Source organism: Onychostoma macrolepis, chromosome 09 (assembly GCF_012432095.1).
Source record: "Onychostoma macrolepis isolate SWU-2019 chromosome 09, ASM1243209v1, whole genome shotgun sequence".
In the NCBI taxonomy this organism is placed as follows: Eukaryota; Metazoa; Chordata; class Actinopteri; order Cypriniformes; family Cyprinidae; genus Onychostoma; species Onychostoma macrolepis.
In genome coordinates this window covers 37,028,606-37,056,257 of record NC_081163.1, presented here as the reverse complement: position 1 = coordinate 37,056,257, position 27,652 = coordinate 37,028,606, and the positions used below count along the sequence as shown (strand labels likewise).

The window sequence follows — 27,652 nt, the reverse complement described above, 5'->3', positions numbered from 1 at the left end:
TGAAGTCAAACAGTCTTTAATTAATCCACATAAAGGTAATTCCACATGCAGGCAGGCTGGTGACACATGACAAGCCCCGACAACCACAGACAGAACTTAAATAAACAGACTAATGAAGATACTAAACAAGACACACCTGAACATAATGACATAATCAGACACAAGGGAAAACTAGGTCAAAGAACACATGAGGGAAGAAAACAAACTAAAAGTCCATTAAAACTGAGACAAACAGAACATAACTGTGACAGATATAGTATGATTACATTTATTTTAGTGAATAAAGTACCACATTTCAGCTATCATTAGAGTGGTTACACAAAATATTATTTTATAATGTTATTTTGTTCCTCGTGTAACTCTTGTTCCTCTCATGCTTCGTGTCTTCCGGCTGAGCTGCCGAATGAGTTTGAGAGCTCGTCTCAGGGCGAGTTTCTCTCTCTTTTTTATACTCGCGAAGGGGAAGAGCTATCTCTCGCAACTTCGGAGGATGGGCTTGAACCATCAAGCCTCTCATTAAAAAAACACAACTTGACCCCAAAGAATTAATTAATTAAAGACTGATCTTGAATCTCCCTTTTCTGTCAAAAATACAAGAAAAGGTAGTATCATCACAACTATGTTCCTTAAAATGGTATCTGTGAGGATTTCCAGTCAGGTTTTAGGCCGTATCACAGCACTGAGACTGCTCTCATTAGAGTTACAAATGACCTGCTTCTATCATCTGATCTTGGTTGTATCTCTCTCTTAGTGCTACTGGATCTTAGCGCCACGTTTGACACTATCGACCACAACATTATTTTGAATAGACTAGAAAATTATGTTGGCATTAGAGCATGGTTCAAATCGTACTCATCTGACTGCCATCGATTTGTATATCATATGTAGGTATCATATCAATCACAAGTGCAGTATGGAGTACCTCAAGGCTCAGTATTAGGACCGTTACTTTTCACGCTTTACATGTTACCCTTGGCAGATATAATCAGAAAACACGGTGTTAGCTTTCACTGTTATGCTGATGATACTCAGCTCTGTATTTCTTTGCGGCCCGGTGAAACACACCAAGTTGCAAAACTAACGGAATTCATAGTTGATATGAAAAACTGGATGACGAGTAATTTCTTACTGTTAAATTCTGAAAAAAACAGGTGTGTTAATTATTGGATAAAAATATATCTAAATTGTGACCTATGCTCTCAATGTCAAATGCAGAAACAATTATTCATGCGTTCATGACCTCGAGGTTAGATTATTGTAATGCTTTATTGGGTGGTTGTTCTGCACGCTTGATCAACAAACTACAGTTGGTCCAAAATGCAGCAGCTAGAGTTCTTACTAGAACCAGGAAGTAAGACCACATTACCCCGGTTTCGTCAACACTGCACTGGCTCCCTATCAAATATCGTATACATTTTAAAATCTTGCTAATTACCTATGAGACCCTGAATGGTTTGGCACCTCAGTATTTCGAGCTCTTATTGAATTATAGTCCTTCACGTCCGCTGCGTTCTCAAAACTCAAAGCAGAACCTTTTCCTATTTAGCACCCAAACTCTGGAACAATCTACCTAACACTGTTCAGGAGGCAGACACACTCTGTCAGTTTAAATCTAGATTAAAGACCCATCTCTTTAACCTGGCTTACACATAATACACTAACACATTTCTATAATTCAAATTCGTTAAAGGATTTTTAGGCTGCATTATTTAGGTCACCGTCACCTTTGGCTTGCTTAGTTGGGGACACTTAATTTCTGGCAATATTGTCGGCTTGATTGCACAGATACTATTGGAAGAGAGCTGAGCTAGACGATGACATCACTGAATCAATGAAGAACTGACTTTAACTGAAAAACTGACTGTTTACTATCATCCTCTTGTGTAATTGACACATTATTTTCCCATTTAACACTGTAAAGCTGCATTGACACAATTTGTATTTTATAAAGAACTATATAAATAAAGGTGACTTGACTTGAGCGTGGTTTGAGTATTTCCAATTGCTAGAAATGAGAAGACCAGTACCTCCACCCCTCCCAAACTTACGGGGTGTGAGAGGAAGAGAAGTTGTTGGAGACAGCAGGAGGGGTTGCGGAGTCTTCTGGACGAATCCAGGTGTCAGTCAAGCTCAAGATACTGAGAGTAGATTGAGAAGCAATTGTTGTAATAGAGTCTGCTTCATTGACAGCTGACTGACAATTCCAGAGACCCACAGAAAAAGAGAGAGGTGCAGATGGGACGCAGGTCAGTAGGATTGCAATGCCTTCTGTGCCAGCACACACTCCAATAAAACACATGGCTGACCAAAGCTTCAGTGAACACAGCTGTACAAGCCTTTGTAATTAGCAAACCAAAGGCATACAGCAGGGTTTTCCAACCCTGTTCCTGGAGGCACACCAACCCTGCGTCCCAGTGTTCATACCTTCCATCCTAAATAGTATGTGAGATTATAATAAGTGTGTCCCAAAGCATAGTATGTTGAAAAGAGAATGCCAAAAGTCCCCGGATGGTCTACTATTTCAGGTCGATTTTTGAAGTGTGGATCCGTGCACACTCTAATGGCTAAAATTGCCCACAATGCATTGCACTTTGGCGAAGGATTCGGTCCAGAACTACAAACACGAATAAAAAGCGTTAGAAAAACTACCAACGTGGCGGATGAGTGCGATCTACCGTTAGGTAAGTTTACAAAAAGGGGTTTGAGTTACTAGTAAGCAACATTTAACCTGGTAAAAAAATATTTATTTATTGTTATCCGTGTTATATTTCATCTGCAACAGCAATGTGAACTTTTATAAACATCCATAATTGGTCGTTAACTTTTAAATGCATCATTACGCAGAAAATATGTTCTCCGCATGAAAGACCCGCAACTGGCAGATCAACGAGCTACTTCTTTTCTCTCCAATATGGTAGGAAGTTAAATGAAATAAAATGTGGAGGATATTAACTGTGACAATGATTGACAGCCCAGTTTACAGTGACGGTGCGTGTAACAGATGCGACAGAGCGGTCCGTTAAAGACGCAGATAATGATAGCATGTCCCAAAGCTTGGCTATCTTCTACTACACACTCAAAAGTGCATACTTTTTCTTCACCAAAAGAGTACATACTTTAAGGGCGTAGTAGAAGTAGGCGCATTGGAACGCAGCACAACACTACATTATCAAATATTCTGCCACTGATTCGAAAATCTGACAGGATCAGATAATAGAAGTACAGTTCAGGCATTTTTACTGATGTTTTTTTTTCTTTTCTATCTTTTTTTATAAAACTGAAATGCAAAATTACAAATATCTTGTTAAAAAAGTTCACAAATGATTGCTTACAAACAGCCTCTATGAACATTTAGCTTAATATTACTAATCTTAACAAATGCAATCGCCATAAAGCACTTTGTTCTTTACATTAAACCTATGAATTCCAGATTACATACACATGTATATCTGTATAAACACTGAAGACGGTAACAAACAGAGCAAAGGCTGTCCAAAGCAAAACATATGAAGGAAACCGTGAGGATGAATTTCTGGCTAACAGCATGGAGACAATCTAGAATACTGCATTCATTTCCTGTTTGACCCTTGACTTGAAGAGTCACATGACCTGAACTAACCACTGAGAAAACAGTGACTTTTTTTGACCTTACATCAAACTTTCACAAGGTGGTGCTAAATATATAAAAACACATACACACACGTGGGGGTTTTAAGAAAGGAGGGCAAAATGGAATAATACCTCAACGCAACTCAAATTGGTTTATTGTTGTTTGTTTTATGGTTGTCTTTGGCTTAAAAGGGTTCACAATGTTTTGTTTCTTTGCCCCCCCCCCCCATCTGACACTGTGTGGAGATGAATGAGAAAACAGTCAAACTAACGAATTCATTCTCTTTTTAAACCCTGCTATTGTAAAAGCTAACAAAAAAGACATCAAGTGACAACAATGAATTAAGATTCTATAAGAATCATAAGAAATCTGCATGTTAACAGATATGACAAATATCGCTCAAATGTCGTAAACCTCAGTAAGGTGCTGCTGTCTCTACATGTACAATAAGCTGACAGATGTTGGAAGAGAGAAAGGCAAAGCTGCAAATAGCTAGAGTCATGTCCATCTGACATCTGTTGACCGTTTCAAGCACAGGGGTCCAGCAGCATCCCATCATGCAGCTCTTCTCTGTGCTTTCTGCTGCTCATCTGTAGGTCAGCGTGTGTGGTGGATCTGTGACAGGAGTCCTCCTCTGTGGAGTAAACGCCAGAGTCTCCGCTGCTGTGTCGGCTGTGTGCGCTGGAGTCCTGATCCCCAGTGTGTGAGCGCTCATCCACCGCCACAGCGTCCAGCTCAGCACTGACCACGACCAGCGGCTCACACACAGACTCTGGAGACTCAGGAGCCAGCAGCTGCGGCTTCTCGGATTCATTTAACCACAGCTGAAGAGAGAGAGAGAGAGAGAGAGAGAGAGAGCGAGAACACATGTATTTAAATGATAGGGTGACCCCTTAAGGCAGGGGTCTCAAACTCGCGGCCCGGGGGCCAATTGAGGCCCGCGGGATGATATTTTGTGGCCCCCCTACTTGACATCAAAGTTTAGTGTTAGTGCGGCCCGCACGTTGTTCTCAAACGCACCTTTTTGCTGAGCCTTGCCGCGCTTTTATTTTTTTATTTTTGTATCACTTACAGTGTTTCCCCTACCATTATTTATTAAACAAACTAATTAGCCTTGTTATGTTATTTATCTTATTTACACGACGGAGTGCCTTTTCTGTCTCTCGTTACATGGTCGCGCTCTCTGTATCGCGCGCACAGCGGAGTTTTGCCCCGGTTTGCACACACACACACACAAACGTAAGCGCATACAGAAGTGAGCACACTCTCACTCCTATTTGTAAATATTAAGCCGCAAAACCTCTATTTAAATATGACTTCTGCGTATCTCTGTGTTAATGTATGGCGCAGACGCACGGGTTTGTTTACTCATACAGAAGCCCGCGTGACGCTTGCGGTGATATTAACGTCTGTTGCCTCACTAAATGAGGACATAAATACATGAACAACATCTCCAGAACTGCTCTGAGAGTCACTTCATGAGCATTCGAGCGTTTCATTTGAGAAAAACTATCCTCATATCATATACACAGTCACAGAAATGTAAAGGTATTCACGGCAACCCGTCACAATAAAAGTTCGGTTTTACTTGAAGACATTGGGCAGAACGTAATAGGCTACTACTAAAACTATTAAAACCTTATCTTTAAGGAATAATCATACAATGCCCCTTTATTTTTATGTACCCCCCCCCAAAATGCGGCCCAGCCTCACCCAGACTCTACCTCCAGCGGCCCCCAGGTAAATTGAGTTTGAGACCCCTGCCTTAAGGGGTTAAGGAACAGAAGAACACAGAATTGAAGATGGTTTTAGAAAGGGAAATCCGTTATAACACTCGTCACTCTTTATGACATTGACCTTTGTTCATTCGATACGTCTGTGATTAATAATGTGTGGAATCACTATGAAAGGTTAATGTGGCCTGAAATCTTCAGCATTTGTAGATGATTTTACAGGCTGTGTCCCTTCAAATAACTTTGAAGGGACACAAATAAAATTTTTTTTTGTCTTCAAAAAGGAAAAACAAAGCAACTGTCCATTTATTACTTATTCGACCCTTCTCATGAACATAAAAAACAAATGTTTTTTCATATTCTTTTTGTTTTGAATCATTTTTTGCTTTTGTTGTATTTCTATTAGATTCATTAGCGTGAACACTTTTGAACTGACCAATCAGTGCCGTGTAAGAATCGAATTTGTACACAAATCGAATTAAGACATTTGGAGTATTCGTATTTTAGTCGCATTATCTAAGTGCAGTATAGACATGTACACACCTTAAATCACACTATTACCGACTTTTCACCACATTTTGTGACAGGATATACACTCAGCAGTGATCCACCGTTTAACGGCAAACAAAAGAGCATGGCTTCAACAGCGCCGTCGTCTGTTTGCACGCATAGCATGACAAACAATTAACTGCATTGAAGCTTCAGTAAATTAAAAATGAAACACCCAAAACTGTATAATGGCACCATAACGAAGATGAACTATATGTTTATGTGTGAAATTCTGGAGGGGACATCGGATGGCGCAGCGTGGGGACGTAATGATGTGTGCCGTTAATTGATCTATGTACTATAACATGTAAAACGGGAACATGAAAGGAATATTCTAAAAGCAACTCATGTCAACACCTTAATGTTGTCTTATTTAGAAAAAGGTAAATAATTAAATTACTGATGTCCATGTAAACGTAGTCAATCTTGTCTACCCCTGCTTCAGCATCGAAACAACGGCGGACTGTTCACAGCTCACTCAGGGCGGGTCTACGATAAAACGGCCGTGTCAGTCAATAGTCAGGGAGCGACCTTCACAGAACTATGTCACTCTGCAAAGAATCTCAGAACAGCCTGATCTGAGAAAGTGATCATTATTATTGGGGATTTAAAAACAAATACGCACTGGGTGGATTTTTATCATTATAGGGTGGATGTGGATGGATGACATGTAAAAGTGAATTTTGCATCCGATTACCCTTTTAAGACTGTGGGCAGGGATCCAAGGAAATGCTCTTGCCAAGGAAATTAATTGGTTTGCCTTCTATATTTCTGGGAGAACTTCTGTGGAATTAGGAAATTTTTTCATTTTCTTCTGCTATAACAAAATGTGGGGTCCCTCAAGGATCTATATTGGGTCCAGTATTATTGAACATCTATATGCTGCCTCTGGCTGATATTTGTCAGAAACGCATCATCTCTATGCTGATGACACTCAGCTTTACCTCCCTTTAAAGGTTTTTGTTAGAAGACTGACCAACTGCCAACACTGTCTTTATTCCTGAAGAGAGCTGATAAATGTATTTGGATAATCAGTTCATCTACACATAACTACTAAAATGCAGAAACTGACCTGAGACGCATCAAATGTATTTGAAACCGTACAATATCAGATGAATTTGAAGCAGGTAACAGAGTATAAATGTTCTGTACCTCCTGAATGTGATCCGGGAGCTGAATGGCTGGGCAGAAGGTGTTCTTGAGGAGCGGAAACATCTTCTTAAAGCAGAAGTACAGCAGCAGCAGCAGGAAGCACAGCAGCAGAGAAATCAGGAAGTACAGGAATATCTGCCAGTACGGCATCTGACCTGAAATCACACACAGCGTTCATTCGTAGTGTCACTGTATGTCACACACACATTCGTCTGACAGAAGATTCACTTGCCGCCGTAAGCACTGACTCTGCCTTATGTACAGTGGTGGTTCTACATTGAATTACTCCCCGGGCGAGACCCCCTCTGAGCGCCCAACATGAAAAACACAATTCTGCACAAAACAGTATAAGTTATCAGAACTTAAATAAATATACTCTATATACATAATAAACACTCTGTGTTTATTTGGCACTCGACAATCAACAGATTTCCCATCCCCCAACACTGTCACTCACGACCAGAAGTCAAGACTAAACCACAAAGTGAAAATAGCAGTATTCTTTAGTGATATGTTATTTACACAGTCCAAATAGCTTTAGATTCCATTTATTCTATGTTAAAATAAAATAAAAACATGGCGAAAAATATTATTAGAGAAAAGCATTACTTATTGCAAAAATAGTGGTAATTATCTGCACTTCTGCATTGTAATACATTACAAAATAATATGCAATAACTTATTGAGTGTAATTTTTTAATTTGATTTCTAATTATTAAATGGATGCCACCTTATTGGGACAAAAGCCCTGTCTACACCTACCCTAACCCTACCCAATACTTTATGTTCAACTTTTTGATTATTTCCTTAATTTTTATTAAAAAATAAATGCTTTTCTGATGTGATTTGAAATTTAAAAAGGGAGAAAAAAAAGTTTGCCAAAAGGCAGATTAGAACCCTGGTCGATCGTGTCAAAAGAAGTGTAACGCAAACTTTACCATCTGCGCCACTGAATCTGACAACTAGTAACCGTCTTTTGCATATTTGACTATCCCAATCATACATTTGTGGGTGGAGTTAATGTAAATAGCCTCTGCCAGCAACATAGCTAATTGCACAAATTTTTTTTTTTTTTTTAATATTCCCAACAATTAAACAGTTGCCCACATAAAAAAACAGGGGGTGCTACAGCACCCTCAGCACCCCCACTTCCCGCGCCCCTAGGTGTGACTGACTTTAGCCCACTTGTCCCACTAATTTGGGAGAGGTGAACTGTCCCCCGCGGCCGCACCCCCCTCCCCTTTCCAATTCTCACACAGCTTCTGTGCTCGGTACCTTCTCAACAAGCAGGGGCGCCAATTTGCCAATTCCCCGCACAGTTATATGATAGACAATATGATAGATAATAGAAAACCGCTTAGTGGCGCAGATGATTTTTTTTTTTTTCAAGTGCTTGTGCCGCCCCCCACGTGTCATGAAAAAATGCCGCCCCGGGCGGCTGCCCCGTTCGCCCATGCCTAAAACCGCCACTGCTTATGTAACATCATCCATACATGTAGGGAATTAATGCTCATAAATGTGGATGAATAACCATGTAAATTACTTACAAGAACTCACAGGTACGAGTTTATGACATTTATTAAATGAATCATTTGCCCAAAACGGTAGCCTTTACTAGGTACAGTGCCAGATGTTTGAGGTTAAGTCGTGCCGCTGGAGCACTGTTTTTTCTTTCTGTGGCTGCATGTTACACACATTTTCTTCAATCTGACATGATGGAATTGTGTGTGTGATGGAGCTGCTGACCTTCAGTGCGTGTGCAGTGTGTGTCGCTGAAGACACTGCTCTTCTCATAGAAGTCAACACGGCTCTGAACTCTCACACAGTACCACGTCTGTCTGTCCAGCTCAGTCAGCATCACCACACTATTCTTCGTCTCCAGGACTTTAGCCGTCTGCAGGGACAGTCAGAGCAGGAAATGATGTCACTCAGCAGTGCCATCTACACAGTAATACTGCATTGAAAACACAGCAGTCACGGCCGTAAAATAAGAAGGTCCGTGAACACGACTGAATGCATCAGGTATTCTGAAATAACAATGAACTATACTTTCACTGCACTTATTATTCCTGCCTAGATTAACTGTTGATCAGCACACACTTTAACTGATGTGAACATATTTTGTTTTGTGGCACATCTCATGATATAATGAAACCATTCACCCGTGAGATGGGGAAACACTCAAACTCTCTGATGACTAAGCATCATTTGATGAGCAGCATCAGTGTCTATTTATGCTGCTATGCTACAATTACCCATCACACAGCACCGGTGAAACACAAACCTGCAGACTAGTGCGAGTTCACCTCTCAGTTAGTCTCGCGTAGATAGACCTTCAGACTGACAGACTGAAAAACTTCAAATGATGAATAAAACACAAATATAACAAATACATTAAATTATAAATTAAAATGCTCCATCGGGACAAGACCACGGGAATCAGATAAGCCCTTTACACAATCTGACACGGCTGCGGTTGGAACTGAACTGCGGGTTTCGTCTGGTCAGAGGAGAACTGATCCCCGACTGAGTCTGGTTTCTCCCAAGGTTTTTTTCTCCATTCTGTCTCGGAGGGAGTTTTGGTTCCTTGCCGCTGTCGCCTCTGGCTTGCTCAGTTGGGGACACTTCATTTCTAGCGATTATCGTCGATTTGATTGCACAGATACTATTTAAACTAAACTGAGCTAGACAATGACATCTCTGAATTCAATAATGAAATGCCTTTAACTGAAACTTGAGTGTTTAATCTTGTACATTACTGACACTCTATCCTCCAATTTGATACTGTTAAGTGCTTTGACACAATCTGTATTTATTTTATTTATTTATTTATTTATGCATTTAGCAGACGCTTTTATCCAAAGCGACTTACATTGCATTCAAGTTACAGTTTTTACATTTTATCAGCTCTTGCTTTCCCTGGGAATCGAACCCATGATCTTGGCGTTGCTAGCGCCATGCTCTACTATTTGAGCTACAGGAAAGCGTATTGTTACTGTATTGTTAAAAGTGCTATATAAATAAAGGTGACTTAACTTGACGGCTGAATTTTAACAGAATTTACCGATGTGTAAAACTCTCGGACGTATTTTAATGATTCTATGCAACGAACTTTAAATATTTCACATACTTTTGAAAATCCAGCGTTTATTTGATCCTGATAAGCGCTCATCGTCACAGTTGTAAACACGACGGCTTTCTTCTTTCGTGAGGGGGTTTGGCGTCACGGCATCTTTGTTTCCAGGCGGAACGTTAAAGAACGCGACACACACGTCTCCCGGAAATCCTGTATAATTCAACCAATCCAATGACGACTTCAAAACTCCTGAAGTGTTTGCACTTGTGTGCCATATGCATCAGACTTTCAGCCAACGTTCCGTGGGTGTGACGTCTGAGGCGGAGACTACCCTTTAGTGTGCTGCGAGAAGCCCGATACTTCATTTGCTTTATACACACTTACTGAAAACGGTGAATATTTAAATAATAACGATCATCATTATACCTATTATTATGGGTAAACAAAAATACAAACTAAAATTTAAATAGTTAAATGAAATATTTAGAAACTATTTATTCTTCGTTTTACATTATTGAAAAGTCCCACAATTTTATTTAAAGCTTTCCCACATGTTCATAGACTATTGGAGCCCAGTGTGTGTGACAATAGTTTTAACTAAGCATTTTGAGAGGAAAGAATCTGGTTTGAAATCAGAAACCACCATCTTTCTACAGGATGTGGTCATGTTACTTAAATCACTTCAAGATATCTTCAGTTTCAATCTCAGAAATGCTGCTGTGTTCACAGCTTCTACTAGTCCTCAGCAGACGCCACATTCAGACAGTATCCACACGCAGCTGTTGCTGAAACCATGCGAGAGCTTTCGGCGCGAGTGTGCACATATACCTGAGGCTCTTCAGAACGCTTCCAGTACTGGATGTGGTAGCTGAACCTGTCGTCCAGCAAAGTTTTCATGGACTGGTTAGTGCTGCTCAGAGGGTCGGTGATGATGATCTCTAGATCTCCTTCAACCGAGTTCAGCTTCACGCTGGAGGGAGGACCTAAAGCAGCTGACAGCAGAAGAAAAGAACCAAGTCAGAATCAAACGCCAGTGCCAGGAACAGACAGACAGACTACTGACAGAGAGATTGACAGACAGACTACTGACAAGACATACAGACCACTGACAGACAGAGACAGACAGACCACTGAAAGAGAGTACTGACACAGACAGAGACAGACAGACTACTGACACAGACGGACAGACTACTGACAGATAGAGTACTGACACAGACGGAGTACTGACAGACTTACAGACTACAGACAGACAAAGTAATGACACAGACAGACTGACAGCCAGACTACTGACAGCCAGACTACTGACAGCCAGACTACTGACAGACTGACAGCCAGACTACTGTCAGACAGACTACTGTCAGACAGACTACTGTCAGACAGACTACTGACAGACTACTGACAGACAGACAGACTACTGACAGACAGACTACTGACAGACCACTGAAAGAGAGTACTGACACAGACAGACAGACTACCGACAGACAAAGTACTGACACAGACAGACAGACCACTGACAGACAGAGACTGACAGAGTATTGACACAGATAGACAGACAGACAGACCACTGACAGACAGATAGACTACTGACAGACAGACAGACTACTGACAGATACAGGGGTTAAAGCAAAAAAAAATCCTGAGCCTGAACTTTTCCCAGGGGCGGGGGGAGGGGCAGCACATGTAAAGCATGCAATGACTGTTGCAACTTAAACATTTGAAAGCATACCATGGCAAAGTTATTGCTTTCCTTATTGAAACTGATTTTTTTTTTTCATGGTTGACCTGAAGAATGAAAGCTATATCATACACTTGGAAAATTATGAGCTATAATCACCGCTTATCAACACTATGGGTGTGACAATATACTTAGATCACGAGATGAGACAAAATACATATAATTGGTTCACTAGAACGAGACAATTTGAATGCTATTTTTAAGAAATTTTCAAAATGACAAAATATTTGTCTTTTAATTACAAAAAGTTAAAATACAGTTTTATTTTCAAATATTTTAACTAATCTATGGCTGTAACTAATTATTATTTTGACAATTGAGTAATCTGATATTTTTATTAATACAAACAGACCCAAGTGAAAACCAGGCTGTAGTATGATTATTTATATATAAAATAACGATGAGGTAATAATAATTGGTTCAAATAAGATATCAAAACCAAGTAATTACAGTTTTATTGAATAACACCGTTAAAATATGTTCATATGTATAGGCATATTACATCATGTAGCCTAACCAATTTAAGTAAATTATAACAAATACCTGCAGAGGGCGCCAACGGCCTGGTGACGTTTCGCTTTACAGCGTGATTAAACAATGTTTTAATCCAATAAATTTTAATATTTGGCCACTTGCAGAAACTTTTATTTTGAAATCGCGATGTACATGGCATATTTAGACATAGGTTGAGGTATTCTCCTGTGTTGGCAAAGGTTTATAAATGATTTACGTTACAAATCTAGTGAGATAATACATAGTTTTCCCAGATTAACTTTTAAGCAATTCTCACAGCATATAGAGGAAGAGTTTAGCCCCTTTCACACATACAGTCTTTACTCGTAAATTACCGGAAAAATGACCATTAAGAGATCATATGTGAACAGGACCTTTTCAAAAAGCTCGGTAAATTTGTAAATTTGTTCTGGCAATATCGTTCTTATGGAGATGGCATGATTACTCTGAGCTGTTTACAAAGCTCCGCTGCTTTTTAATGAGTTTTTCCATGTAAATATGCGCTAGATGGACTTTGACCATCGCGCCTCGCAGCTTTTTGTCGCGCTTCTCCATTCATCAGAGCTGCGACACTGCTGGATATTATGCGCGTCTCGTGTTTATAAGAGCAAAAAATTCTGATTGACTAATGTTAGTTTGGTTGAGAGTGAAAGCTGTGCCCCTCTCATACCACTGGTAGGCGAACTCATGGACTCGACACTGTCGACAGTGATATCAACATGTTTTTTTTAAATGCAGGATTTTTTTCAGCCAAACGCTGCACGCCGGAGATCCGGTGTTCCGACAATCTGTGCTACCTCTCAGAATGAGCTACCCATACCCAATGCGCATGCGCAGTACCCTACTACAGTTGGAAATCCTCTTTCTGAAGACCCGCCCATAAATTCGAGCTACCCTGTCGGAGTTGAACGAGCGCGTAAGTAAAATCAATTTAGCTTAATTAAAGTTGTGTTTTTGGGTTAAATTGAATCTCTCCCAGTAAATATGTAATAATTTCTTCATTTATAACAACAAAAACGAGTTTTCTAACGTTATCACGAGGGTGCTTTTTCAAAAAAGCATGCGGTTTTTAAGTCCTTGATTTACTAAATAAAATTTGTCTTTGTCTTACTAAATAAAATACTTTTTCACTGTAAGTCGAATCTTTTACATTAAATATGTGATATTTTTTCATTGGAATGAGAGACAATGCTTAATTTCATCACAAGGGTTTTATTCTCCCTAAAAAGCATGCCGTCTTGACAAGCCCGTGATTTAAATCGATCTTGCTAAATTAAAATAGGCCTACTATATTCAAAATCGAATTGCTCCCAGTAAATGGGTGATAATTTCTTCATTGTCTGTGATTTCGATGAGCATAACGTTATCAAAAATGTTTTTGTCTTAAGCCTGAGACAACACTGCACGATTTTCGGACAGCCGAAAATCGTGTGTCTTGGGCTTAATAGGTCAACTCTATTACTATATTAAAGTTTTGTAATAATGTGCATTTTTACACAAGGTAGTTGACGTTTTAAGTGGGCTACTCTTCAAAACAGACTATTTGTGAGCCTGTGATATCCAGGCAAAATATATAATAAGTTTTTCAATTATTAATTTCACTATGATTTTAAGTTTTGACATGGTCTTACTCAGTCAATATTAAAGATATCAATGTTATGTTTTTATTGTGTTAGCTGTAATTTGATTGAGATTAATTGGAATGTACAATGAAAAAGCATCATTTTGAAAATTGTTAAAAACGGAGTTATCTGTTTTGCATATGAACTAATATATATATATATATATATATATATATATATATATATATATATATATATCACTTTTTTAGTTAGCACAGATTTATTGTATAATTTTTAGTAACAGTTGTGACATAACCAATAAAAAAAACAATAACTGTCTGTGTGAGTAATATGTCTGCTTCTGAATTCTTTTCTTTTCTTCTGAAAGCACTGTAGATAGTATCATGGAGAGAAGATACGAAGAGGTGATTGCTTTCCTCACTACAAATGTGTACCCAACACAATGTAATAAAATGGAACGTCAAAACTTGAGGCGATACTCAAAGTTCAGAGTCACAGGTTAGTGTAAAGGCAGTGTTTTGCAAAAAGTCTCTAAGGTTAATTTATATTACATATTTAGTAAATTTAGTCAATGTTACAGATGGTTTGCTGTATTATGGGAGAAGGAAGGCGGTTAAAACCAAGGACGAATGCAGGGCATTGTTCGATGAATTCCACAGCATCCCTTTGGGAGGCCACAGTGGGGTATTTAAAACTCGCAATGCCTTGTGTGCCAGGTATTATTGGTCCGGGATGACTGTCGACGTTGAGAAATGGGTAATTAATTATATATTAATATGCCATTAATTAATATGCCATTCATTTTTTTCTTTTTAATACTTGGAGAAGGTTATTTACTTGTAATATGTATATTGTTGCTCTTGGCAATGACAAAAGTAGTCAAACGTGTTCAATAAAAGGGGGTGTCTCAATACTTTTGTCCATATGGCATAATTGTCTAATGTGTTGCATTGGTGCATTGTGTTTATAAGGTAATCAATTATACGTTGATGAGTTATTGTCAAGATTAGTTAAATTTTTGGATGACAAATAAATATGGTTTATTGTTATAGCTTGTACTTAATGTTTATGGGCATTATTTGTCATATTGTCTAGGTGAGTGAATGTGACCAGTGTCAAAGGGTGGGAAAACCTCTTATACTAGAGAGCACACTGGAAAGTATTCAGGTATTTCTGCTTTCAAATTGCTAATTTTAAGCATAATGTATTCTAATCTGCAAACTTATTATTTTTATTATAATTTTTATTAGACTGCTTGCCGTTCTTTTTTTAGGTCTCCTCAGTCTGGGAATTGCAGGGGATTGATTTGACTGGACCACTGCCAAAGACAGTTGATGGGCATGTGTACATTTTGACAATAACTGATTATTTCTCAAAGTGGGTGGAAGCTTTCCCCTTGAAGTCCAAATCAGCTGTAGAAGTTTCAAGGCACCTGTGTTCTGTTATTTACAGACATGGTTGCCCAGTCAGGATTTTGTCTGATCAAGGCAGAGAGTTCGTTAATGAGGTGAATCAATATATAACAACTATTATAATGCCTAATTCTCTTTGCATATAAGTGACCTACCCACATGATTAAATGCAAAATTCTTATATTCTTTCTTAGATAAACAGGTGCCTTTGTGACCTACTATACATAAAAAGGAGCGTGACAGCTGCCTACCATCCCCAAACCAATGGGTTGGATGAAAAGACAAATGACAACATAAAAAGGTAAGGTAGGACTATAGGCCGATTGCATAAAAACCTGTTAACTTAAGTAACATATTGTCATGAACCCGGTCTATGAACTTCCGTTCACTCACCACCAGAGGTCACTCACTCATCACATGGTCTCTTGCACCACACTACTGTTGCACTTCACCAGACTACATTTCCCATCATCCATTGCACTGACAACACACACAGCTGATTGCACTGATCACACGCTCACACCTGAGAACTATCGCACAATCACACACTCCATATAAACCATGGATTATATAGCTGCGATACGATTATATAGCTGCGATACGGAACCTGTTGAAGGAGACCAATTGTTTTCGTAAGATATGTTTGTAAAAAAACTACTTGCATTTCATTATTTAACAAAGGCCTAGTCCTGGCCTAATCAAAACCCCTTTCTAAGGGAACCATTGGCTAACATGTGGAGGTCTGTGCAAGAGGATAACAAGAGGATTATACCTGAGGATTAAATATTTTATTTCATGTCATGTAGTAATAATAATTAGTTACATTTATATATCGCTTTTCTGGGTACTCAAAGCGCTTTACATGAAATGGGGGCATCTCCTCAACCACCACCAGTGTGCAGCATCCACCTGGATGATGCGACGGCAGCCATATTGCGCCAGAACGCCCACCACACACCAGCTTACTGGTTGAGAGGAGACCGTGATGAAGCCAATCAGTGAATGGGGATGATTAGGAGGCCATGATGGTCAGAGGCCAATGGGGAAATTTTTGGCCAGGATGCCGGGGTTACACCTCTACTCTTTTCGAAGGACATCCTGGGATTTTTAATGACCACAGAGAGTCAGGACCTCGGTTTTTAACGTCTCATCCGAAGGACAGTGCTTTTTACAGTATAGTGTCCCCGTCACTATACTGGGGCGTTAGGACCCACACAGACTGCAGGGTGAGCATCCCCTGCTGGCCTCACTAACACCTCTTCCAACAGCTACCTAGTTTTCCCAGGAGTCTCCCATCCAGCTACTGACCAGCTCAACCCTGCTTAGCTTCAGTGGGCAACCAGTCTTGGGCTGCAGGGTGATATGGCTGCTGGCTCATGTGTTATACAATTAATAATTTTTTTTTACAATCCATTTTAGGGCCCTCAGAAAACTGGTCAATAAACATCAGGATAATTGGGATGTTTTTCTTGATGCAGTTTTGTTTTCGTTGCGTTCAAAAATCCACACAGCTACTAAATACAGTCCCTTCTTCTTGATTTATGGAAGAGAAGCAAGATTTCCATCTGAAGTACCAGAGGAATTGCTGGCAAGTGTGATTTTTGTCTTTAGATTGACCATTTAGGCTAATACTATTCTTACTTTTTAGTCAGTCTATGCATTTACATCAGCTTGAAACGTGGCCCCCATGGATCCATTTTGGGGGCCCCCTAGTTTGAGAACCACTGTTTTAGACCAATTTGTTTATGCAGAATGCTCACAGAGTCAGGATTTAATGTGTGAACAGCATAATAGGCCAATCATAGCCAGTGTTGGGGAAAGTTACTTTTAAAAGTAATGCATTACTATATCGCGTTACCCCCTAAAATAGCAACCACAAACCCTATTTAAATTTTTTTAGAAATTTTAGAAACAATTTACAGTGTTGAGTGGTCTAACATGAAAATTATTCTACATTTTAGCTTTCACAAATTGTTCTCCCCCACACATATGAAGAATTTGTTGAAACAAGAGCAGAACAAACAGAATTTGTGAAAGAGAAGGCAAGTGCAAATGTACAAAGCAACAGGAAGCCTATTTAAAATGCATACAAAAAAACCCACAAAAACATCACCTTCAATGTTGGTGACAAGGTTTTACTGTTCAATGCACGAAAAATAGGACGGAAGGGGGGTAGGCTCCAACCAGACTTTTCTGGGCCTTACACCATTTGCAATGTCACAGGCAAGGCAGTTGTTCTAAAAAAATCAGGAAGGGCAAATTTTGAAAACCACCTACAACATAAACCATTTAAAGCCGTACAAGGAAGGACAGGAAAATGGGGACACAAAAGAAGCAGCTGAACAGCAGCAGACAGTGACTGGCCAACTTAAGCTGGATGTTGATCAGGGGACACTGGAAGAGAACATTAGCGAATTGGAAAGAGAACAGTCACAAACCGTGAAAGAACACGTTGTCAAGATAAAAGTTGAACAAGGGAGACTGGAAGAGAAGTGCAGCGAATTTGAAGGAGAACAGTCACAAACTGTGAAAGAACACATCAAGTTAGAAGTTGAACAGGTACTGGAAGAGAAGTTGGAATTGCAGGGAGGTCAAGCTTTGAAAAAAGAAGAAAGGTTACCTCAGACAGGGAGAGAGAGAGGAAAAGAAAAGACAACAAGACAACAGAAAGTAGGAAAGAAAAGCACACCATTACTTCTGATGGGAAAAAAGAGAGGGGAAAGAAGAGCAGCATAAAAACAAGAAACAGTGCAGCTGTAGCTAAGAACCCTGAGGAGAGAGGTATTGTAAAGATGTATTGTAGTACAAGGAAGTCAAATAGTAGGGCAGGAAGAATAGGTTTCCATGCACCCGCTTGGCAGTTTTTTGTAACCTAACGTCCCATGGGGTATGTTTGGCAGCCATTTTGAAATTATGTCATCGCGAGTGGTGAAAAACACAGACTTTCATAACTCCTGAACCATACAACATACAAAGACAAATTAACCACTTTTTGATATAATTCTGACACCAGGCATGAAACATTTTATATTTTTTCTGGTGTCACAATTATATGAAAAAGTGGGTTCATTTGTCTTTGTTGTATGGTTCAGGACAGCAGTTATGAAAATTTGTGTTTTTCGCCACTCACGATGACATTTCAAGATGGCTGCCAAACGAACCCCATGGGACGTTAGTTGACCTCGGCAACATCAAAAATGAACTAAACACCATTAGGGTTCCAAAAAAAAAAAAACAGGTTCCAAAAAACTGCCAAGCGGGTGCATTGAAACCTATTCTTCCTGCCCTGCTAAAAAGATATGGAAGAACTGTTCATATTATGAGTGTAATTATGTCAAGGTTTTAGATATGTTTTTATTTTTATTAGTTCAGCAGATCTGGTCAGACAATGCTGTTGATAGAGTTGAAGCTGTGGTGGGGCCATACAAATTGGACAACTCTTCCTTGAAAACTTTGCAAGGGAGTAACTGGCTATCAGATGAGGTAGGAAGTTAGGAACAAAGATTGCTTTGCACATAATGTTTTGAAATTGTGACAAATTGTGTCTGCTTTCTCAAACAGGTAATCGATAGTTACCTACATATACTTAAAAAGAAAATGAAGGTAATTATTAGAAGAAATGTGTTTTAATACTTCATTTCTGTAATATATTGTTTGGGAAATATTTATTTAGTGATTTTGAGGTAAAAATGTGTGTATATTTTATACAGGCCAAAGTATTTCTTCTGTCCTCTGTGGTGTCTACTGCACTGTTTGGAGGTCGATTTGGAGTTGTACGCAAGGTGATAAATCCATACATTTAGTGACTTCAAATGTCTTTAGATGGCCATCCCAAATTATGATATCTGGTTATGTCCATTCAACACCGGGGTGCATTGGATTCTTGTGGTAAGACTTTCTTGTTCTAAATCAGGGGTCCCCAAAGTCGGTCCTGGAGGGTCGGTGTCCTGCAGAGTTTAGCTCCAACTTGCCTGGAAGTTTCTAGCCTGCCTAGTAAGGGCTTGATTAGCTGGTTCAGGTGTGTTGATTAGGGTTGGAACTAATCTCTGCAGGACACCGGCCCACCAGGACCGACTTTGGGGACCCCGTTCTAAATAACAGACTGCATGCAATTATTACATTTCAGTTTGTCTTTGTAATACTGATTACATTTACATTTATTCATTTGGCAGACACATTTATCCACTGAGAACTGTATTGAACGTATACAGTATATTTTGTAATACTTTAGTATGGGAAATTAATACCATGTTAGGTAGTTGTTGTAGTGTTTTGGTGTAGGTATGGGGTAGGATTAGGGGATGTAAGGCATTAATATGACCTTATAAGTACAAATAAACAGCCAATATACTAGTAAAATTCAGGATAATAGGCAACTTATTAAAAATGATAATTGACTTTGACTTATTTTTTACATCAAAACTGGCTATTTTAACAGGGCTGTATACTTCTTATAGCTGTTGTATTTGAATATGTATGCAATGTTTACATTTACATGCCATATATTTGTTTCAGATTATTAAGTTTTCAGAAAGAAAGATTATAATTGCAGATCCTCAAGGACACAAAGATTCTTATAAAAGGAGGCTACATAGGAACTGGAGGTCAGTGCTTGCACAAGTAAATTCATGGTTGTTTTACTGGGAAATACAGAGAGGCTTGGTGCACCGATAAGAAAGCAAATTACTGTTAGTCATGTAGTAAATTAACTGAGTTTTATTTTATATCCATGCTGGTAGCTTTAAGTAGATCACTTTCATATTGGGCAGTGCATCTTTAACTGTTGCAGAGAAACAAAATAAAACAAAACATCAACATTGAAAAGATTGGCTTTTTATAAGCAGTGTATAATAATTAGAGCGTATTAGAGTTTATTATAATTTACCTATGCTCTCACCAAATGTGATGTATGCTTGTAAGTTTATTAATGTTTTATTTATTTTTTAAAGAAATTTCCTAAAGATGCGATGCCACAATGAGATGCATGCAAGTTGGGCTACACATAGTTTACATCATGAGCTGCAGAAAGATGGGAGCAGCTGTAGAGTCTTGATTTTAAAAGTAGGGAAACAAAAGTATTTATCTTCAGTGAAGATTTTGTTTGTTGTGTATAATAATGTTCTTTCATAACTTGATTTGCTAGTTTGCAGAGGATTACTTAAGCACAGGCGGAGCTCTGAACATCCACACAGATACACAAGCTGTAGAAAGGGCCAGATTATGTATAGCATGCGCAATAATTGAATATGGTGGCAAGTTTTATTTTTTATTTGTAATCAAATTTACTTTTGCATTATAAAGTCATAGCTGGAGACTGGTATGATGGTCTGTTGAGGTTCTTTTGTGTTTCAACAGCATACACTCTGCATTGCTAATACCCTTTATTATCAGGATTCCATACCGAGACACAATTTAATGATAAGGTGAAACATATTGATAAAGTACTTTTTGATAAATACCCATTTATTCCACAAGGTGATATCTCTTACATCTGCACAGCTTGCAACAAGACAAACCCAGAAAATATTTCTGACAGCTTTACCATGGTAAATAACATGTAGATTCACACTATGTTCACAAGACAAACTTTAACATACTTGATGTATTGTTGATTTAATTAAGTCACTTGACTCTTTATAGGTGCAGTGCAATTTGTGTTCAAGGTGGGAACACCTAACTTGCATCCCTGGTGTCGTGACTACGGAGGATTTTCCAACAGAATACAATTGCAGCCATTGCAAATCATAATCTAGTGTCGTTTAATTATTTTCAAGATGGCTATTTTTATCTTTTGCTTTAGTGTGCCAGTAGAAAATACCAGTTTACATTTCCCAACAATCATTTTTCCATTTATTGTAATAATTATAATTACACTGGCACACTAAAGCAAAAGGGGTAAAAAAAAAAATCAAAAACACAGTAGTACATATATATGTAGTGTATATTATTGTGTACAGATTTTAATTATTTTTTTCCCATAATATACTATGCTTACACTTTTCGAGCATTAAATGCTCAATTAAAACGAATTAATGAATTAAAATGAATTATCTTGTGATAATAAAATGTTATGTTTGTCTGACAAAATATTCTCATTATTGTACCTTAAGGTACCATTAGGTTTGTAGTTCATTCTGATGACAAGTTGTGCTACCTCTGTTTCTCCATTTATTATCATTTATTAAGATAGTAGTTCATTCTGATAAAGAAGCTCATGTCGTTAGATTTGCACAACAGCTTGAACTACTGGTAGCACATCCTGAGCGGGTAGGACAGATCGTCAGAACACTGGCACGGTGCCGGAGAACTTTAAGCCCTGCAGATAGACTACTGACAGAGAGAGTAAAAAGAACAAACAAAACAAAATTGGAAAGAACAAACCAAAGACCAAAGTCGTCTCCAATGTTATCTGAAACTCAACAGAGAGTACAGTCTGGCTGACTATCTGGTCTCGGTCAGGAATATAACTAACAGTCATTTACTGACGAAGTACAGACTGAGTGACCACCAGCTGGCCATAGAAAGAGGACGACATAAAAAGACGTGGTTACCTAAAGAAGAGCGAATCTGTAACGAACGTAGATCAGATTATTCCTGAGTTCCAGTCACTCCATGAAAATGACAAACTAGGAATATTACTTGGTAAAGGACCTACTTCCTCTTTGGTAGCACAACATATTTATAAATGCCATAAACTAAGAAGTAAAGAGTGAACACATCTGCATTAGTAGTAACATTAATGCTTATATAAATATATATGGATGTATATTTGTCTTGTTTTTATTCTGTTATGTACAATGCTTTGGCAATTTGTATCCAAGTATCAATACAGTTGAACTGAATTGAGTACTGACAGAGACAGAGAGACAGACAGACTACTAACAGACAGACAGCTCACCATGTTTATCAGGACAGAATCTGATCTGGACCCAGCCGGAGGTCTGCTGTGACGTGTTGGCCTGCACACGCAGCAGAAATACGCCTTGGTAATGCAGATCAGCTCCAGTCAAATCACAGTGATGCTCCAAAACATTGACACACACTGATTTCCAGTACTTTTCATAATTCTTCTTCTGTGTCCGAAACCAGCTGTTGGAGGAAAGGACGACATGAGTGCACTTGATCTGTCAGTAAAGCAGTGCTTCCCGAGCCTGTTCCTGGAGCCCCAGTGCTGTCTCCATCAAACACACCTGATTCATCTCATCAGCAGACACTGAAAGGAGTCTGTCAGATAAAGGAGATGTGCTAGATGTGGTTGTGTGGGGCTCCAGGTCAGTTGGTCATCTGATCCTGGACAGATGAGTGTCTCAGGGAAACAACTGAACATCTCTTATTTAGAGTTCACTGAGGCATTAAAATGTCACCCCTCTTTCGGACATCCCAAGGTTTACTAGCTTCTGTTTTTGCCAAGCCCCAGCCTACATCCCTAATATACGTTAAGGTACACTAATTAGTCATATAATTTATAACTATATGATTATTTACATCTGTCAGCATGAGGTTTTGCGTATGCATGTGTGCTTTGTATAGACTAGGGTGAATATGTGGCTGTCTGAAGACGGGCCCTTTGCGTCTCCTTTGACAGCTGTAATGCAAAAGTGATATAGATTACTGTAACAATAATGCTCTTGGTAGTATTTGTTGTACTGTCTTTAATTTATGCTGATTTTCCTTCACTCATTTCTGCATTACAGTAAAAGTGAGAATAAAAACAAAACATCTGGACAAAATGCTATAATCAGAAACTGTGAGGAAAAGACTCTTGACATTCCAAAAATGTGTAGACCTAATTTTCTTTATGCTAAATATAATTTAGCAGATATTTTCCTTAGTATTTTGAGATGAAAAATAAACCTGACGTTAAGAAGTATTTCCACGATCAGAGACACGTCTATGAGCAGCAGCGATGTTGTGTCACACATTAGACTGTGATCATGTGCTCGACCTCAAACTATTACAGAGTGTGTGATGTCTCATGACCTGTACAAACTATTAGCTGTATTTTTTCTTCACTTTAACAGCTGATTCAGTCACAAACCCAAATAAGCATGGACACACGGGTCACGTGCATGAAGCAAACGCAGACGAAGGCTCTTACTGTATATACTGCGCAGTGAAGGTGACGGTCTGGTTGGCGGCGGTCTCGTGAGGCCAGTCCCACCGCAGCACATAACGGGTGTTGAGCGAGTCCATGCTGACATTCTCAGGACGCCTCAGATCTCCAAATCCTGCCAGACACACAGAGACAGCACACCCACGTATTTATATATCAATGGTCTTTTTATGTGGGCTAGTCACAATTATTTCGGTTTACCAAAACCTTAAGAGTGCCTGCCAGAATAACTACCAGTGATTTAGAAATTTTGCGAGCCCTGCACCTGCTTTACAAACATTCCAGTAAACACTGCTAATAGGGATCAGAAGTGAAAACAATCCAGATGAAAAGACACAGCGACTGAGAAGAGCTCGTGCCACAGGCATTACTGTTACAGCACGTCACATTAAAACACAGAGCCTTTCATCATTCTCCTGACGTCTGAACGTCAAACTGAAATGATTTGTTTTGGTCTTTTTGAGTGGAAATTCCCCAAACCGGAAGTGCCTCCCATAATCTAAAAGCAGCAGGCTCCCCAGATAGCAAGCACATTCGGGCCGATTCCAGCAGAAATGCGGCACTGCCGGCTCAGTCTCAGCATCGGTGATAATGTGACAGAGCCGTGCCGACTCTACAGAACACTTCTGAGTGACAGACAGCTCTTTCTCTATGGGCCGATCTCTACAGGGCAGGTCCACACTCAGTGTAGTCAGCTGCCTTCGCCCGGGTTCGTTTAGTCACAGGCGGGCGCTGCTAGAATGAAGGAAATCAGTCACCGTTGCAGGATTGCCAAATCCACAGTTTTGCATGAAATTGGGCTGATTTTAAACTGTTACGGAGGGTTGATTTTCTCGTGGGTTAAAGTTTGAAATATTGCATGAATTACATTTGACTGAAATGCTTGAATTGAAACGTTCTGATAAACTGTGGTAGATGTTAGGTTTTGTGAAGGATGGCCACTGATAGGAATCCTTTTAGCGGTTTATGATCAATCTGCATACATGTGACTGTAAAATATACTTTTAGAAATTGAAAAAAAAAGATCTCTCTATTTTTGGGGATTTTTTCGATAACGATAATTAGATGATATTTTGCAGAGTGTGTTATTGTGCTGATATCTGACTACCGTAGACAGCTGCAGTTTTTGATATTCTTCATATTCTGTGTGGTCAGTTCACATAATTGATAGAAATTCATCTTTTCATATAAGTTTAAATTGATTTTTACCTTTTATGGGCAATTTTACTTTTAATAAAGCCATTTTGTTCCCTAAAAGTGTGCATCTTTTGAAACAAATTGTTATATTTAATCAGTCAATTAGCATAATAAGACATTTAGGCTGTTACCAAACAAATTAAACCAGTATCAACAAAATTAATGTTTGCAGAAGTTGCACCTGAAGTGACATTAAGATGCATTTACACACTGTTTAATGCAGCTCAGAGGGACATGGAGTGCTTTAACCTGCAGTTACAAATGCATAATGTTTTGATATTTTAAACATAAAACATTGAATACTGATATTTGAAATTATTTTAAAATGAAAAGATACTTTAAATGTGAAATTAAAACCGCCAGCAGGTGGCAGCGAGTCACTGTTAACAAGTGAGTCATTGTGACTGAACCGAATCATTTAACGGTTGATTCATTCAGGAACTAAACACCATCATCCTGTTGCTCAGAGACACAAAACAGTGCTGTGGCTGTTTGGAATGATTTTTTGTTGGCGAAATGGAACAAAAACAGGAAATATGGTGTCTAAAACATAAGTCTCTTAATATTAACTGCAGGGGCGTCGCCAGACAATTTTGAACGCAGGTGCTGAGGGGGTGCTAGATCAATGACAGGGGGAGCTGGGCAATTAATAGTGAATATGACCAAAACATGTTGTTGTTATTATTATTTTTTTATATGAATAATAAAATCGCTATATAGGCGCATTTCAACTGTTTATAAGGAGTGGGAGTATTATCGCGCTTAGCCTACTGTTCGCGCAATAGTTTTATTTATTTATTTATTTTTTCCTGAGGAATGAGCTTGAGATACTCCTGTCATTTTTGGATGTGCTTTCTGTCATCTCATGCAGTCTCTGTGAATGGAGCGCTCACAACAATGAACCAGTTCACAGACATAAATACATTTGCAGAAATCTTGAAAACCTATTAAAAAACACACACACACACACACAAAAACAACAAAAAAAATACAAAACTTCTCTGCACCGTCATTTTGATTTTTTTTTTTAATACTAATAAAAGTTTTAGTTTTACAGACTCGCGGGGTCTGTAAGACCGGACCAACACCTTTTGGACTTTAGTTTCAGTTTAGAGAACAGACACAACAATTAGAACTGCTCAATGCAGCACACCGAACGAACGACAGTCGCGCGTCACAGATCAGATTTAATTTATCACGTGAGGAGAGTGAGTCGAGCTGACTGTCAAGAACAGTGAGGTGAGACAGACAAGACGACGGCAGAAGAGTTTCAAAACGAAATGTAAAAGCGCCTGTTTTAAAAATATTTTGGATTTTGGAAGCCTGTTGACCTGCCATTTAGCCTAAGGTGACATTGGAAGTTGTTGTTTTTTTAACATTCGTTTCTCATTTATTTGGTTCCACAGTATTTGCTGATTTGTATTTTATTTAAACTGTGATTTTTATTTTTTATTTATTTATTTATTTTTACATCAAGGTAGTCTGCACCTCCAAACTTTCTTAATAGTTTTGCTAATTCTACGTTTTATTATTATTTGTTACTCAGTCTTTACTGATTTTCACTTTTGTATACCTATTTAAAATTGGTAAGTTATTTGTTATTTTATATTAGGTATATAGCATGGTGTATTTTTATTCGTTTTGTTAATAAAAGTTATGTTCTAAGTTGTATTTTGTTGTTGCTTGAATTGAATTCAAGCAATTGATGCCGAATTTACAGCTAATTTAAAAGTGAAAGTAAAATGTGCAGGAGCTTTTACAAGCTATTTAAAACTGAATGAAAGCGAGGAAAAGAGGGAAAACTCAAATGTTTAATCTTTAGTCGGGGGCAGGCCCACTTGGCACAACTGAACCGATCCATTTTTAAAATAAAATGCTGACATTACGTGCCACTGCAAATCACGTCACGTTGTAGCCTATTGCATTGCAGTAGTTATGCATGAGTCAAATGTTTCTATTTTATTTCATTTTCTATGGGGGTGCTTTGGTTTTTCTTGGGGGTGCTGGAGCACCTGCTAGCCCCTCCCTAGCGCCGCCCATGGTTAACTGGCTTATTAAACTGTTGTATAAAATCAATATCACATTTGTAATCATGCTTCTTTTTGAAGGAAAAAACGGAACTCTTCATATGATTTTAACCATATGGAAAAAAAATACATACATACATTTTCTGCCGCATATCTTGAATTTTGTGATCATTCTTAATGCATTTTATTAGACTGAATCATGCAGTGAAGGAACACACTCTTAATGCGCATGCGCACTAGTCTAGACTTCATCACGTGATGTAAGCGTGCACTCTGTAGGTGTTTTGTTTGGTTTTTGGAAAATACTGGATAATGTCAAATTGCACATCGTTAAAACAACAATTACGATATTATCGCAGACGATATATATCGCACACCCCTAATTTTAGGTATGGAATAACCATCCTTTGAGTTTTCATATGTGGGATATGGTCATTGTGCTACTTTGGGGACTACTTTAACCCCCGCCCCCCACTTCATCTGCCCCCACTGTATGTCTTTTGATAACTAAAAAAACTATCTTTAGAAGAAAGATGGATAAAGAACATAGTAGTCGCAAAGTTAAAGCTACTGAAATGAAACACAGATGAAGCACCAAACAAGGACTGAAACTAGTTGTGATGTAAACAGAGCGAGGCGTGTCGGTACAGAGACACACATGGCGCTGTCAGATTATTAACTCACCCGCGGACGCGTTCAGCAGAAGCAGAGAACAGACGCTGAAGCAGCGGAGCGCCGTCATGTTCCGAGCATCGCGCTGCTGCTCTGTGTTTGAACACAGCGTTCTTTCGCGTCTGCTCGTGTAGACCACACAGGAAGTAGAGCTTCAGTCCTGCGGAAGTGATGTTTGATGGCTCAGCTGTTTCGAAACTACAGGGTGTGTTCTAGGGGTGGGCGTATCGATCATCGATAGTATCGATACTAATGTTGGTATTGGTATCGGATCGAAACT

The 27,652-nt window shown here is 38.9% G+C and overlaps 1 protein-coding gene across 1 annotated transcript; it reads right to left on the bottom strand.

Moving 5' to 3' along the window:
- Positions 1 to 27,540, bottom strand: LOC131546757 (interferon alpha/beta receptor 1a-like). The gene is made up of 7 exons (XM_058786626.1): positions 27,385 to 27,540; positions 23,462 to 23,591; positions 22,262 to 22,452; positions 10,949 to 11,112; positions 8,791 to 8,938; positions 7,045 to 7,199; positions 1 to 4,434 (listed from the first exon to the last, which is right to left on the bottom strand). Exons 1-7 carry the CDS (start codon positions 27,440 to 27,442, stop codon positions 4,138 to 4,140), a joined length of 1,143 nt encoding a protein of 380 aa, XP_058642609.1. The 5' UTR covers positions 27,443 to 27,540; the 3' UTR covers positions 1 to 4,137.
- Positions 27,541 to 27,652: the final 112 nt, after the last annotated feature.

Bases quoted from the DNA above. Each gene is read 5' to 3' on its own strand.
- LOC131546757 (XM_058786626.1), bottom strand. From the start codon at position 27,442: ATGACGGCGCTCCGCTGCTTCAGCGTCTGTTCTCTGCTTCTGCTGAAC. The intron at 22,453-23,461 runs GTAAGAGCCTTC...TTCCTCCAACAG, and splicing joins TTCACTGCGCAGTATATACA to CTGGTTTCGGACACAGAAGA. The intron at 7,200-8,790 runs GTCAGCAGCTCC...GTGTGATTTCAG, and splicing joins ACACTGCACACGCACTGAAG to GTCAGATGCCGTACTGGCAG.